General features: G+C 45.1%; 1 protein-coding gene across 3 annotated transcripts in view; it reads right to left on the bottom strand.

The window, feature by feature from the left end:
* Positions 1-383: 383 nt before the first annotated feature.
* The window catches only part of Rab29 (RAB29, member RAS oncogene family), a 20,584-nt gene continuing 7,159 nt past the window's right edge, over positions 384-13,808 (bottom strand). The window contains exons 1-5 of one of the 3 annotated variants that reach the window (XM_008823304.3): positions 6,500-6,566; positions 2,516-2,587; positions 1,598-1,779; positions 1,042-1,163; positions 384-784 (exon numbers count right to left, since the gene is read on the bottom strand). In XM_008823304.3, the coding sequence (XP_008821526.1) occupies positions 670-784; positions 1,042-1,163; positions 1,598-1,779; positions 2,516-2,546 (450 nt within the window). In that variant the 5' untranslated portion in view covers positions 2,547-2,587; positions 6,500-6,566 and the 3' untranslated portion in view covers positions 384-669. Of the gene's footprint in view, positions 785-1,041; positions 1,164-1,597; positions 1,780-2,515; positions 2,588-6,499; positions 6,567-13,808 lie in introns of those variants that run through there. The other 2 variants (XM_008823302.3, XM_008823303.3) reach the window with 2 other exon arrangements.

Here is a 13,808-nt window from a genome sequence, read left to right as displayed (position 1 = left end):
GTATGTGCAAGGCCCTGAGTCAAATCCCTAGCACCACAAAACACAAACACACAGATACCGAGTTTCTTTTTTTTTGAGACAGGGTCTCCCTGTTGTCCCAGCTTGCCGGGAACTTGCTATGTAGACCAGGTTGGCCTTGATCTCACAGAGATCTGCCTGCCTCTGCCTCCCAAGTATCTGGACTAAAGGCGTGTGCCACCACGCCTGGCTACAGATGCTAAGTTTTGTGTTGTTTTTTTTTTTTTTTTTCCTTTTGAAGCAGGGTCTCCCTGTAGCCCCAGCTGTCCTGGAACTCACTATGTAGACCAGGCTGGCCTTGAACTCACAGAGATCCGCCTGCCTCTGCCTCCCAAGTGCTGGGACTACAGGTGTGCGCCACTGTGCCCGGCTCAGATGCTAAGTTTTAATCTTTCCCACAAAATTCAGACCACAGTTGAGGGATGAAAGTATAACTGGACTACATGGGCCAGCAGTAAGGCAGAGACAGAATCCAGGAGGTATAAAAATGTACATGGGTCCCAGGCATCATTTCCTATGTCACAATGGACCTCCTTTATAGGCAGCTGGCAGCATGACAGTTCAAATATCCCTAACAGAATTTTTATGTTGGATGGGCAACCAACAGGAAGAGATGGAAAAACTCATAAAACTGGGTGGGAGCAAACAAAACTAGCAGCAGGTCCAGCCAGAGGAGGACTTGGTTTGGAGATTGATGTAGTTCCCTTGGGTAGACAAAGACATGCTATCTTCTCTGGAATTGTTCATCATCTTTTCAATGAGGACTCTTAAAAAAAAAAGGAAAATAAGAAAAATAAGCCTGAGAAAGCAGATGGAGGAAAAGGAGAATGGCAGACATTATTTTATCACCAGGCAGTACTTGGTTTAAGGGCCCTTTGTCCCCAGTTATCTTGGGGAAGCTGGCATTCCAGTGGCTCAATCTATTCTTGTTTGCTTAGAAACCAGAAAAGAGGGTCCCACAGGGCCACGGTGGGAAATGAGTGCATCCAGCTGCTTGTCCCTAGAACACTATGAGCTACTCACCTCATGGCTTCATTAATATTTTTGTTCTCCTTGACTGATGTTTCTGTCCAACCTGTGAAACCGTTCTCTTTACTGAACCGGTCGATCTGGTCCCGACTCACTGCCCAAGGGGACAGATCACTCTGAAAAAAAAAACCACATAAATGGCAACACCATAAACTTCATAAGAATAGGAACATAGCTCAGATACCTATGTGTTTAGAACAGTTTTCAATCAGTGGCTAAGAACACCAACATCAAAACTATGTAGCCAACATTCTTCCCAAAAAAAGTCACTCTCTCAGTGTCTCTTCAAAGGAAGGGGAAAACAAGCTAGGCACAGTAGTGGTCAGGTGGAGTGGTGCTAATTATAGTACCTGGGAGGTCGAAGGAGGATTTTAAGTTCTAGGCCAACCTTAGCTACACAGTGAGACTCTGTCTCAAAAACTAACAGGTAACAGAAAAGGGAATTGAGAGGAGGTAGAGTATAGGAACCTGGAAACACAGGGCATTTTAGACACCTTTACTCTGGCCACAAACAGATGCCAGGGACCATTTACTTAAACTGGCCACACACCTTGTTGGCCAAGAGCAGGCAAGGCACTGGCTCTCCACTGGGCAGCGTGAGCTTGCTGTCCAGGTCCTGTTTCCATCTTTGGCTGTTGCTGAAGGTAGTGGCATTGGTGACATCAAACATAATAACACAGGCAGAGGCGTCTCGATAGTACAGTCGTGTCATTGAAGTGAAACGCTCCTGCCCTGGAGAGAAGAGAGAGCTCTCAAGAAAGTGATCCTGAAAATAAGCAGCATCTCTGACAACCTGGCTACTCTCGTCACTGGGGGATGGGTGGTTGTACATGTGGTAAAGGGAGCCCTTTTCCTATGACTCTTGGTTTTCCATTTAATCCCACTAAGTGATTATTAAACCCAATTACTGAAGTAATCTACAGTGGAACTCTGATTCTGTATCCAAGTTGCCCAAATTCAGATCTCTGTTCTGCCATTTACATCTTATATGACTTTAAGGAAAGCAGGTTGAGTGTTTCAGATTTGTCATGTGGAAAGCAAGATATAAGTTTTCATGATAGGGCTGTTGTGAGGATGAGGCAGTAAATTTGAAATAAATCAAAGAAGAGTTCGCATAGTAAGGGTTCACTATTATTATTGCCTCAATAAGGGCTCAGTGTCATCTCTATTTTCCTGGGATCTTGTTTCTTACTAAAGTCAGCTGAAAAATCTAGAAAAACACCTGCCCTTGCTGGGGGAGCATCCACTTATGGACTGCACCTTACAAGCCTTCCATCCACGCAGAGAGGGCTTTACATCTATTTTGGGCAAAATATCTCCAAAAATTATCTCAAAATCTCAGAACAGCTCACTGTAGCTTTAGCAAAATTTTTTTTTCAGTTTTGCCATTCCATTTTTTTTTCCTGACAGTTTGTTGGTTAAATCTAATGATTTCTTCCCTTCTTCCTATCTAGCCTTCCCAGTTTACCTGCAATATCCCACAGTTGAAGTCGCACCATCTCTGAGTCAGACCACTGGAGAACTTTCAGAGCAAAATCCACTGAAAATATATGCATATTACACTTTAATAAAAATCTGCATTTAATAAAAAATCAGGGATGGGCTGGTGAGATGGCTCAGTGGCTAAATGTACTTGTTACCAAGCCTGACAATCTGTTCTACTTTGTTTCTCCATTGCTGTGATAAAACACTCTGACCACAACCAACCACTCTAGGGTCCTGTCCTGAGTTCCTACCTTGGGTTCCCCGATGAACTGTGATTCAGGAGATGTAAGACAAATAAACCCTTTCTTCCACAAGTTGGTAGTGGTCAGAGTGTTTTGTCACAGTAATGGAGAAACAAACTAGAACAGGAATTGATACCAGAGAGCAGGGCACTGCTGTGACAGGCCTGACCTTGGTGTTTTTAGGACTGTGGAAGTGTTTGGAACTTTGGGCTGGAAAAGCCATTGAGTGCTCAGAGTTTGTTGCTGTGGAGCTTGGAACAGGTATGTTGAAAGAGCTGTAGACAATGGAAGCCTGGCGTGTGAAGCGTCAAAGGGAAGTAGAGAGTATTAGAACTTTGTGATATTTTGGATTGAGACTCTGTGGGTTCTGGTCAGCTGGGGCTGAAGAATCAGCTGTGATTAAGAAGAGACCAGAACCTGAAGTAAAACCTTTGCTTTACTGGGACAACTGATGCTGGTTAGCTGGGGCTGAAAAATCAGCTGTAAGTAACAAGAGACTAGCATCACTGTGAAATCTTCTGGGAGTATTTCCTCAGGGTCAGCGTACAGAAGCTGTGGTACAGAGGGGACCCGAGTCTCCATCTCAAGCTGGAAGTGGGATTTGGTAATGTGTAAAAGTCTCCTGCATGGTTCTGGTGTTGAAAGCATGAAGGGGTCACAGAGAGCAGCTGAGGCTTGGCACCCTGAGAAGCCAGGAAAGGCCAGTGGTGAAAGTACAGCCTCAATTGCAGTGAAGACCCCAGGATTGAGGGGGTCATGGTGGGAATCTGAGGCTTTCCACCCCGAGGGGCCAGAAGAGGTCATTGGTGAAGGTTTCAGTAGAGATCCCAGCTTTTTGAAGATGCCAGGACCATGGGATGACCACCAAGTGCAGCAGCAGGTGTAGAATGGAGCTGGCCTGGAGTGGAGCTGCCAAAACAAACCCTTTGGAGCCCAGAAGATCGTGAGTGAATCTCAGATGTCCAGCCTTGAACTACATTGCTGGACTTAGGTTTTGCTTAAGGTGTGCCTGATTCTTCCCCTTGAAATAAGATAGTACTTGTTTTGGATTTTACAGGAGCTCACAATTATGAGACTTTTAAAAAAGAGACTGAACTTTTAAGTGTTTGGATTTTTTAAGGACTGTGGGGCTTTTAAGGTTGTACTGTCTTATGTTGGGATGTTAATATTAACATATCTTGGGGATAAGAAATGGAAAGGTTGTGATTTAATAGTGATATGTTTTGTGTGTAAGTTAACAAGAGGTCAGTTGTGCTGGATAGCTTTAGTGTCGATACACCTGGATAGAAGAAATCTCAATTGGGGAACTGCCTCCATTGGACTGGTCTGTGGCCATGTCTATGGGGAATCTTCTTGATTATTGAGTGATATGGGAGAGCCCAGCCCACTGTGGATGATGCCACCCCTGGATAGGTGGGCCTATGTTGTATAAGAAAGCAGGTTGAGGGGCTGGAGAGATAGTGCAGTGGTTAAGAACTCTGACTGTTCTTGTAGAAGACCTGGGTTCAAATCCCAGCATGCACATGGCAGCTAACAACTGTCTGAAACTCCAGTTCCAGGGACTCCAACAGCCTCTTCTGTCCTCCACAGGTATTGCACGACACAGGTGTACTTACCTACATGCAGGCAATACACACATACACATAAAATAAAAAGAAAGAAAGAAAGAAAGAAAGAAAGAGAAAGAAAGAAAGAAAGAAAGGTTGAGCATGTGCCAAGGGAGCAGGCCAGTAAGCAGTGTTCCTCCATGGCCTGTGCTTCAGCTCCTGCCTCCAGGTTTCTGCCCTGAGTTCCCACCTTAGGCTCCCTGATGAACTGTGACCCGGGAGATGTAAGTTAAATAAACCCTTTCCTCCCCAAGTTGGTATTGGTCAGAGCATTTTGTCACAGCAATGGAGAAACAAACTAGAACAAAACCCAAGTTTGACCTCCAGAGCCTATATGGTTGAAGGAGAGAACCAATCCCCTACAAGTTGTCCTGTGACTTCCACATGCATGTGTCAAGAGACACACATGCCCAACACATGTACACACACAAAATAAATTTTTAAATGTTTTTTAAAATTCAGAGATAAATCAGAACAAATACAAAAGCACAACCCCAGGAACATGAAACTGTTTAAGTCCTCAATAGGTGGAGGTGAGCCCATCAGGTGTATGAAGTGTGGGGCAGATAGTTCACTCTCTCCAAAGGCTCTCTCTTATCACACCAAGTTATTTGCTAGTACTTTTCTCCATGAGTAAGAACAGGGAAGTGGAAATGATTATGAAAAGAATTCCTATTCTCAGGTTGAATGGTTTTTCTGGGAGCTTGCAGGGGTTTTTTCTCAGGGACGATATGATGGAAGAGATGGAGGAAATGAGTTAAATGTGGCCAATCTTGTATCTTCCACATTCAACTTCACTGTTGGTGTCTAACCATATTACGAGAAAACACAATGAGAAATGCCACATCTTCCATAAAGCTGCAGGGATGGGATAAATAAAAAAGGGGCCCAGATTTCTAGAAGGATGAGGCAAGGGTTGTGCTGGAATCTGCCATCAATCTGTGGGTGCTAAGTCTCCATGAATTAAGGCTGAACATGTAATCCAGGGGAACCACCCAAACAACCTCAAACTTGCTATGCAGTTCAGGTTGCCTCCAATTTGGGATTTTCCCACCTCAGCCTCTTGAGTACTAGAATTACAGGTACAGGCAACCGTACTCCGCAGAAAAAAAGCTTTGTTTTTTTTGGGGGGGGGTCTTTTTGAGACAGGGTCTTCCTGCAGCCCCAGCTGTCCTGGAACTCACTATGTAGACCAGGCTGGCCTTGAATTCACAGGGATCTGCCTGCCTCTGCCCTCCCTCCCCCCAGAGTGCTGGGATTAAAGGCGTGTACCACCACGCCTGGCAGAAAAAAAGCTTTTTAAAAAAAAATTACTTATGGGTCTGGAGAGATGGCTCAGCAGTTAAAAACACTGACTGCTCTTGCAGAGAACTTGGGTTTGGTTCCCAGCACCCACCTGGTGGCTAACAACTGTCTGTAATTCCAGTTCCAGGGGATCTGATGGCCTCTTCTGACCTCTATGGGCACTTCACAACACGGGTGTACTTATGAACATGCAGGCAATACATGCATACACATAAAATAATAAATATTTAAAAATTTATTTATTTTTGAGACAGGGTCTCCCTGTAGCTCCAGCTGGCTATGTAGACCAGACTGACCTTGATCTCACAGAGATTTGCCTGCCTCTGACTCCTTGTGAAAAAACAAAACAAATCAAAAACAGTTGAGTCCAAAGGCCACACAGGGAAAGAAATAAATTAACTTCTGGTGTTCTCTACCCTTACCCCCCTTCCCAAGCGTGAGGGAAAAGGGTGAAAAGGTAGGCCACGTAGAGGGTGCATTTCACATTCCTCACATTTCCCAGCAATTCCTAGTTTACCTTCGTTACCCACACAGTTCATCAGCCCTGACCAGAATCCACCAAGAGGCTCATCTGGGGACCGCGTCCTTCAATCCTCCCCATATCCTAAATGGTTTTTTTTTGGTCTGTCTCTGCCTCCTGAGAGCTGGGATTAAAGGCGCGCGCCACCACGCTCCGCACATCCTAAGTCTTAACCAGTTAAGTCCTGGGTTCTCTTCCTTAGATCAAGTCACTTTTCGGTTCCTTCCTCAACATTTGTCTCAATCTCTGGAAGGGCAGGACAACAGCCCCAGCGGGCACTAACCTGGCCTTACCGAGGGTCTAGCCCAGGCTGGTAGAAGTTGCTCCTGGTATCTCGCGAGGCTGCGGGGTGCACGCCACCGAGCGCAGCCTTCCCCGCCACCCTCCCCTTCCCACTGGTCCCACCCCTGCTGGCAGCCCCCACCCCCACCCTGGCTCCGGGTTCTCTTCAGTCTGAGGTTAGGCATTCCCACCTTCGCCGGCCGAAGCGGTTCTGACGAGGAGGCAGAAAAGGAAACTCTGCACCCGGCCGTGGCGCGCTTCCTCCCGCGCGGCCGCAGCTTGGGTGGGGCGGGCGCCTGTTGGACCCCAGCGGTCCGCTCAATCGCTGCCCGCCGGGTCTCCAAGCTGCGCCCGGCGCGCGAGCCTGTCCCGCGGACTGCCGAGAGGCTGGTTGGCGCCCGAGTGCGGTCCAGCCCCTTACTCGGAGGGGGACACGAGTTCCCGAGCCCGCGTCCAACAGCACCCGCCGAATTGGGGGTGCGCGGACTCCATGTTCCTACCCCGGACTGGCGCTGGCGGCGCACTCGTCGTCTTCCTAATAGCCGGGGCAAGCCAGGCGGCTCAGAGCACTACATTTCCCACTGTGCCTTCCGGTGAAGCGACCTAGAGGTGGTGAAGATTTCCCCGCATGGCCTCCTGGGCAATGTATTTTGAGAAAATCTGCAGTTTCAGAGGCTTTCAATCTTTTCCAAACGTTCAATTCTTTTTTAAAAAATTCTTAAAATTTATTCATTTATTATTTATTTATTTACTTTTTTTTGAGACATTCTTTTAGGAATTCCTCACATTTCCCAGCAATTCCTAGTTTACCTTTGTTACCCACACAGTTCATCAGCCCTGACCAGAATCTCACAAGGGGCTCATCTGCGGACCGTGTCCTCCAGTCCTCCCCGACATCCTAAGTATTTTTTTTTTTTTTTTGTCTTTATGAGACAGGGTCTCCCTGTAACCCCAGCTGTCCTGTAACTCACTATGTAGACCAGGCTGGCCTTGAACTCACAGAGATCCGCCTGCCTCCACCTCCCGAGGGCTGGGATTAAAGGCGCGCACCACCACGTCCGGCTTATTTACTTTTATGTGAATGAGTGTTATGCCTGCATGTAAGTGCACCCTTGTTGTGCAGTGCCTACGAGGACAGAAGAGGGCATTGGATCCATTGGAACTGGAATTACAGACCACTGTTAGCTGCTATGTGGATGCTCGGATTGGAATCTGAGCCTTCTGCAAGAACAGCCAGTGCTCTTAACCACTGAGTCATCCTCCGACTCCTCCAAATGTTCAATCTTATTTTAAAACAATTCTGAAAAGCGTCGTGGTGCCTCAGGCCTGTAATCCCAGCCATAGGGAGATGGAAACAAGATCAAACAGTCTGAGGTTGGTCATCTTGGGCTACATAGTGTTTGAAGAAAACAAAGAAACAAAACCCCAACAAATTACACACCTTGGACTTGGTGGTGGAGCTCTTAAAGCAGAGTCCTCCAGAGGCTGAGGCAGGAGGATTCAAGTGAGTTTGAAGTCAGCCTGGGCTACACCATCACAGTCCATGATCAATCCTGTTTAAATCTTTCCCCAGATAGTTTTCTTGTATTTTTAAGGCTTTTATGGCACTAAAATATAAAAAAAGTTATTCCATTAATGAAAGTCCAAGCATCAGTGCCCCATGCCTTTAATAAACCCAGCACTCTGGAAGCAGAGTTAGGTGGTTCTCTGTAAGATTGAGGCCAGCTGTGGCTACAGGGAGTCCCTAGCTCAACAACAAGTCCAAACATCATTCCTCATGTTCCAAGTGAAGTTCATTTCATGTTGTTCCAAATAGATGATCAACTCTCAAACCTTGTGAACACAATCTCATGTTTTCCATATGACCCCAAAATGGGCAAATTCAAGGAAATTTGATTAAGAGACCAACCCTTAGAAAAATTCATGCCAGAAGTTATAATATAACTTAATTTAATATTAGCCATAGCAATAGACAATAAAGAGGGATAGTTCCTCATTCACACTTCCACAATTCCTCACTAGCCACACCAGCCAGACCTATCATTTGAAACAAAAGCTAATGGGAGCAAGGGGACATTTCCTTTTGTTGCTACTATTGTTTCTAAACATCATAAAATAATTGGCAAATATTAAAATATGTCCAGCCTGTCAGTTTTCTTCCCTGCCTGTCCTTTAGATGGGAGTTAGTAAGACAAGAGCTCTAAGGCTAGCAGAATACGTTTCACTTTTAAATAATTAATTAGGCCAGGCATGGTGGCGCACACCTTTAATCCCAGCGCTTGGGAGGCAGAAGCTGGTGGATCTCTGTGAGTTCAAGGCTAGCCTGCTCTACATGGTGAGTTCCAGGACTGCTGGGGCTACAGGGAAACCTTGCCTCAAAAAGACCAAAAAAAAAAATTATGTGTATGAAGTGTTTCGCCTATAAGTGCACCACGTGTGTGTAATGTCCATGGGGGCCAGATGAAGGTGTCAGATCCCCTGGAAATGGAGTTAAAGACAGGTGTTAGGAGCCATGTGGGTGCTGGGAACCAAACCCAGGTCCTCTACAAGGGCAACCAGAGCTCTTAACCACTAAACCATCTCTCCAGCCCCAAGCTTTACTTTTTTTTTTTTTTTTTTTAAAAGAGAGGGTCTTACATAGCCCAGGCTGACCTCATAGCCTTGAACTTGTGATTCTCCTGTAATCACACCCAGTTTTGCAGTTCTTGGAGTCAAACTCAGGGCATTCTAGGCTAGTACTCTACCTACTATTGTTTTGTACAGAGTACCGCATCCCCAGCCTCACTTTTTTTTGGTAGCCAAAACTGGCCTTGAACTGCAGATTCTCTGCCTCTACCCCCTCTACAGGAGTGCATGCACACCAATGTGTGTCTGTGTTCTTTCTCTCTCCTCTCTTGCTCTCTCCCTTCCTCCCTCTTCCTATCTCTTTTTGTCATTTTTTTCATACACAAACCAAAGTCTTCCATTGCAACATTTTCATACATGCATGTCCATATTCTTTGTTTTAATCACCCCCCCCCTTGTTAGTCTTCCTTTCCCCACTCATCTGTAAGGACTGAATTTTCTGTTACTACTTTGACATAGTTCAACACTCCTGGACATTTATTGCCACATGGCTTCTGTGGTGCTGTTTCCTCTTTGTTGTTCTATTTCTTTGATCACTTAAATTTTTTTTTCCTTTGAGCGGTATCTCCATCCCTCTAAGTATTTCCCAAGGCTTAATTAACTCTGAGCCTTTGTTGATCATTCTATAGTCTTTAGTGAATTTCTTTTGGCTTCAAATGTCTCCCTCTTTGTCTCACTTTGTTCTTTGTCTCCAATTATGTGCAACTGTCAGAAAGGTGCCTCTACTTGGGGACCCCCCCCAGAGCCTCCCTTGAACTCATGACTACAAAAATAGCTCCTTTGCTCAGCTGTCCTACCCTTTCCATCTGCCTCATCATTTCTGCTATTCAAGTCAACTTCATCTTTTGAGCATTATTCTTTTTATGTACATTCATTTACTCTAAGTCCCCTTTTAGAAAATGTACTCTCATATCCTAGTGATGCTTCAAAAATGTTTTTCAGGCATGCCTCTGAGGCCCCAAACCAATAAAGGTAATTGCTACTGTTGTTGGTTGCCTACCAGAAGTAGGTGGTAGATCCTATTGCCAAAGACACCACATGCTTTGATTGTAGGTCATAGTGAAATCAAACTGGAACTGAACTAGGAACTTCTTCCCTGTTGGCTAGCTTTCATAGTGCTAGGAGGTGCTATGCAGGCTGCTGGGAAGAAAAGTTAATGGTCTTTACTCAGCTATAAACCCTGCATGCGTGTTATACTACCAACCCCTCAGGCAAGATTTGTCCACTGGTGCAGTAGTGACAGGGCTGTTGTAGGGACAACCAATCACTTTCTAACTGGATGTAAGGCTAGCTCCCAAGGAGGGAATTTACATCTTTTAAAAAAAATCTTATTTATTTTCGTTTTATGTGTATGAGTGCAATGCTCATGGAGGTCAGAAGACAGCATTGGATTCCCCTGTAACTGAAGTTACAGACGGTTGTTAGCTGACATGTGGGTGCTGGGAATTGAACCCAGGTCCTCTGCAAGAGCAGTCAGTGCTCTTAACTGCTGAGCTATCTCTCCAGCCCAAGCATTTATACTTTATACTGTATACCTAGTCTAAAGCTCATGACTGGCCAGGCGTGGTGGCATGTCTTTGATTCCAGCACTTGAGAGGCAGAGGCAGGCAGAGCTCTGTCAGATCAAGGCCAGCCCAGACTGTGTAGTGAGTTCCAGAGGCTTCTTTTTATAGTGAGTGGTGGTTATTGCAGAGATTCCTAACTTGTCAAAGTATTAAGAGTAAGCGATTCAGCCCTAAATGGGACACCTATATCACTCTATCCAAGACACAGAGAACATTTGGAAGAGGCAGTGGAAAGAATATAAAATTCAGAAGAAGAGGTGGGGTGTGGAATGCTGTCTTCTGGCTATTGCACTTGTGAACGCATAGCAGTTGCAATTACTTACATAAGACTTGACAAGATTAGGCCTGCCAACAGTCCATTATGGAGGGTGGCATGGCTCATGAAGCCCTTCTCCTCCCTGAGGATCTATTGGCAAGTTAATGGTTGGTGGGGGGACATTTTTTTTCCAGTGGTACAGCAACTGGTAAATTGCCCATGCTATTGTAACTAACCTTTCACCCATGCTCCTGTAAGTAATCTTAAACTCATTTAATAAAAAAATTAAAGAGATATGAAAATGAGAAGGGGGATTAGTAGGGAAGAGGAAGAGGATCAGTGGTAGTGAGACAAGAAAGTGTAATTGGGGGTGGATATTATAAAAATGCATTGTATACATGTATGAAAACATCATAATGAGAGCTGTAGCTGTAGCTCAATTATAAAGTGTTTGCCTCGTATTCATGGGAGAAAGAGACTTAGAAAATTAGAAATTAGTAAAGCATACTCCTGGGTGCATCTGTGAGGGTGTTTCCAGAGAGAACTAAAGGGCGAGAACCACCCTGGATGTGAGTGGCGTCATCCTACATGCCAGAGGCCAGGGTAGAATAAAGAGGGAAGAAAGAGGAAGCCTGTTATTCACAGGCATTCTCTTTCTCTGCTTCCTGGTTGCCATAATGTGAGCTGTTCTACTCTGTCATGTCACCTGCCTCTGCCATGGACTGAAACCTTTGAAACTGTGAGCCAAGATAAATATTCCCTCCCTTAAGTGGTTTAGGTCAGGTATTTTATCACAGTGATACAAATCTGACTAATACAGACATACACTATTTCTGTCATACAAAACGGTATATTGGATAACAGCACATTTTGTCTTTTCCTCCTTCCCCTTCAGTTCCTCCTTTCCCTCCTTCCCCTTCCTCTTCTTTTCCTTTCCCCCGCCCACTTCTGCTTTCTCCATGTAGCCCTGGCTGACCTGGAACTCACTATGTAGATCAGGCTGACCTCAAACTCACAGAGATCTACCTGCCTCTGACTCCAGAGTCCTAGAAGTACTAGGATTAAAGTCACAAGCCACCATACTCAGCTTCTTCTTCTCCTTCTTCTTCTTCTTCTTCTTCTTCTTCTTCTTCTTCTTCTTCTTCTTATTATTATTCTTCTTCTTCTTCTTCCTCTTCTTCTTCTTCCTCTTCTTCTTCTTCTTCTTTTGGTCTTTTTGAGACAGAGTCTCCCTATATGCCCCAGCTGTCCTGGAACTCACTATGTAGACCAGGCTGGCCTTGAACTCACAGAGATCTGCCTGCCTCTGCCTCCCAAGTGCTGGGACTACAGGCATGCGCCACCACGCCTGGCTCAGCTTCTTCTTTTTAAATAGCATTGACTTGTTTTCCAAAGAGCAGGCCAGCAGCTTGGGCCACAAAGTGAAATTCTGTCTCAAAAAAAAACAAACCAAACAAATGTAGTTCAAATTGTCTTTGAGACAGTCTCACATTCTGAATTGTCCGATTGTTTCCTCAAGATTAAGAAAACAGGAAAAACATTTTTGGCAAGTGCCTCCACAGAGGATGTGGTGTACATCTTAATATGTCGCTACTGTCAGGAAACTATTGGTGATGCCTACAGCATGCCTCAAAGAAGAAATGACCTTGTGGCAGGCAATCTTCTAAAAGCTTCAGTGCTTGTCTTCAAATCCCCAGATCTTGGAGATTCACCACTGTCCTAGAAAGAATGCAAAACGCTTTATAACATGAAGACAAATGTGACTCAACAAGGTGCCCAACAGCCCAAAGGAAAAGGACACACCCAGAGAAGGGTAAGGCCACCATCCTTCAGCTGCTCTTAGCCCAGGCTCTCCTGATCATATTTATTTTTTTTTATATTAAAAATTTTTTTTGTCCTTTTTGAGACAGGGTCTCTGAGTAGCCCCAGCTGGCCTTGAACTCAATATGTGTGTAAACCAGGTTGGCCTTGAACTCACAGAGATTCACCTGCTTCTGCCTCCAAGTACTGGGACCACCATGCCCAGCTATTTTATTATTATTTTTATGTTATGCCTATGAATGTATTGCCTGCATGTGTGTACGTGCATCCATGTTGTGCAATACCCATAGAGGTCAGAAGAGGGCATAGGATCCCCTGGAACTGGAGTTAGGGATGGTTGTCAGCCATCATGTGGGTGCTGGGAATTGAACCTGGGTTTTCTGCAAGAGTAATCAGTGCTCTTAACTGCTGAGCAACATTTCTCCAGCCCTCCTGATCATATTTTTGTTGTTTGTTTGCAGTGCTGAGGATTGAAGGCAGGGCTTCATGCATGCCAGGCAAACACTCTACCAACTAAATGAACTATACCCTAACCCCAATCCTGGTGTTTCAGTGATTGCTGTGAGAAGGGACAGCAGTTTGGTGGAATACCTGTGGCCTTGCTAAGCCATCAGCCTAAGGCTCCACAACAAGGTATCCCAAGAGAGGTGGGGAGGTTTAAAAGGCCATCAGCTGATCACTCCTCTGCCAGTTTGTACCCAAATCTAGTGCAAAATTGGAGTCTTGGTGTTGTAACTAAGGGAGACAGTAAAAAAAAAAAAGTTGTTTCGTTTTGTTTTTTTTAACCGTATTTGTTGCCAGATTACCTTCTTCATTACTAGTCTTCCCTCTTCCTCCAAATAAGGACCAGGGAAAAAAGAGAGGAAAGGAGCAGAAGCTAGAGAGTAATTTAGCTTAAAAAAATGGAGTGTATGGTCACAGCTGCCAGCATGTATACTATCCATAGCTGTTCACTGAAACCCTCCCCAAAAGCTTGGAAATAGCAAAGTGCTAGCTATATGACTCTATAAACATGTCTAAAGGAGTGCTGATCTGGGCTGGAGAGGTGTCTCA

Source organism: Nannospalax galili, unplaced genomic scaffold, assembly GCF_000622305.1.
Source record: "Nannospalax galili isolate Female #2095 unplaced genomic scaffold, S.galili_v1.0 scaffold309, whole genome shotgun sequence".
NCBI classification, from domain to species: Eukaryota; Metazoa; Chordata; class Mammalia; order Rodentia; family Spalacidae; genus Nannospalax; species Nannospalax galili.
The sequence above is the reverse complement of the archived record's forward strand: the minus strand, read 5'-3'. Positions and strand labels throughout refer to the sequence as shown.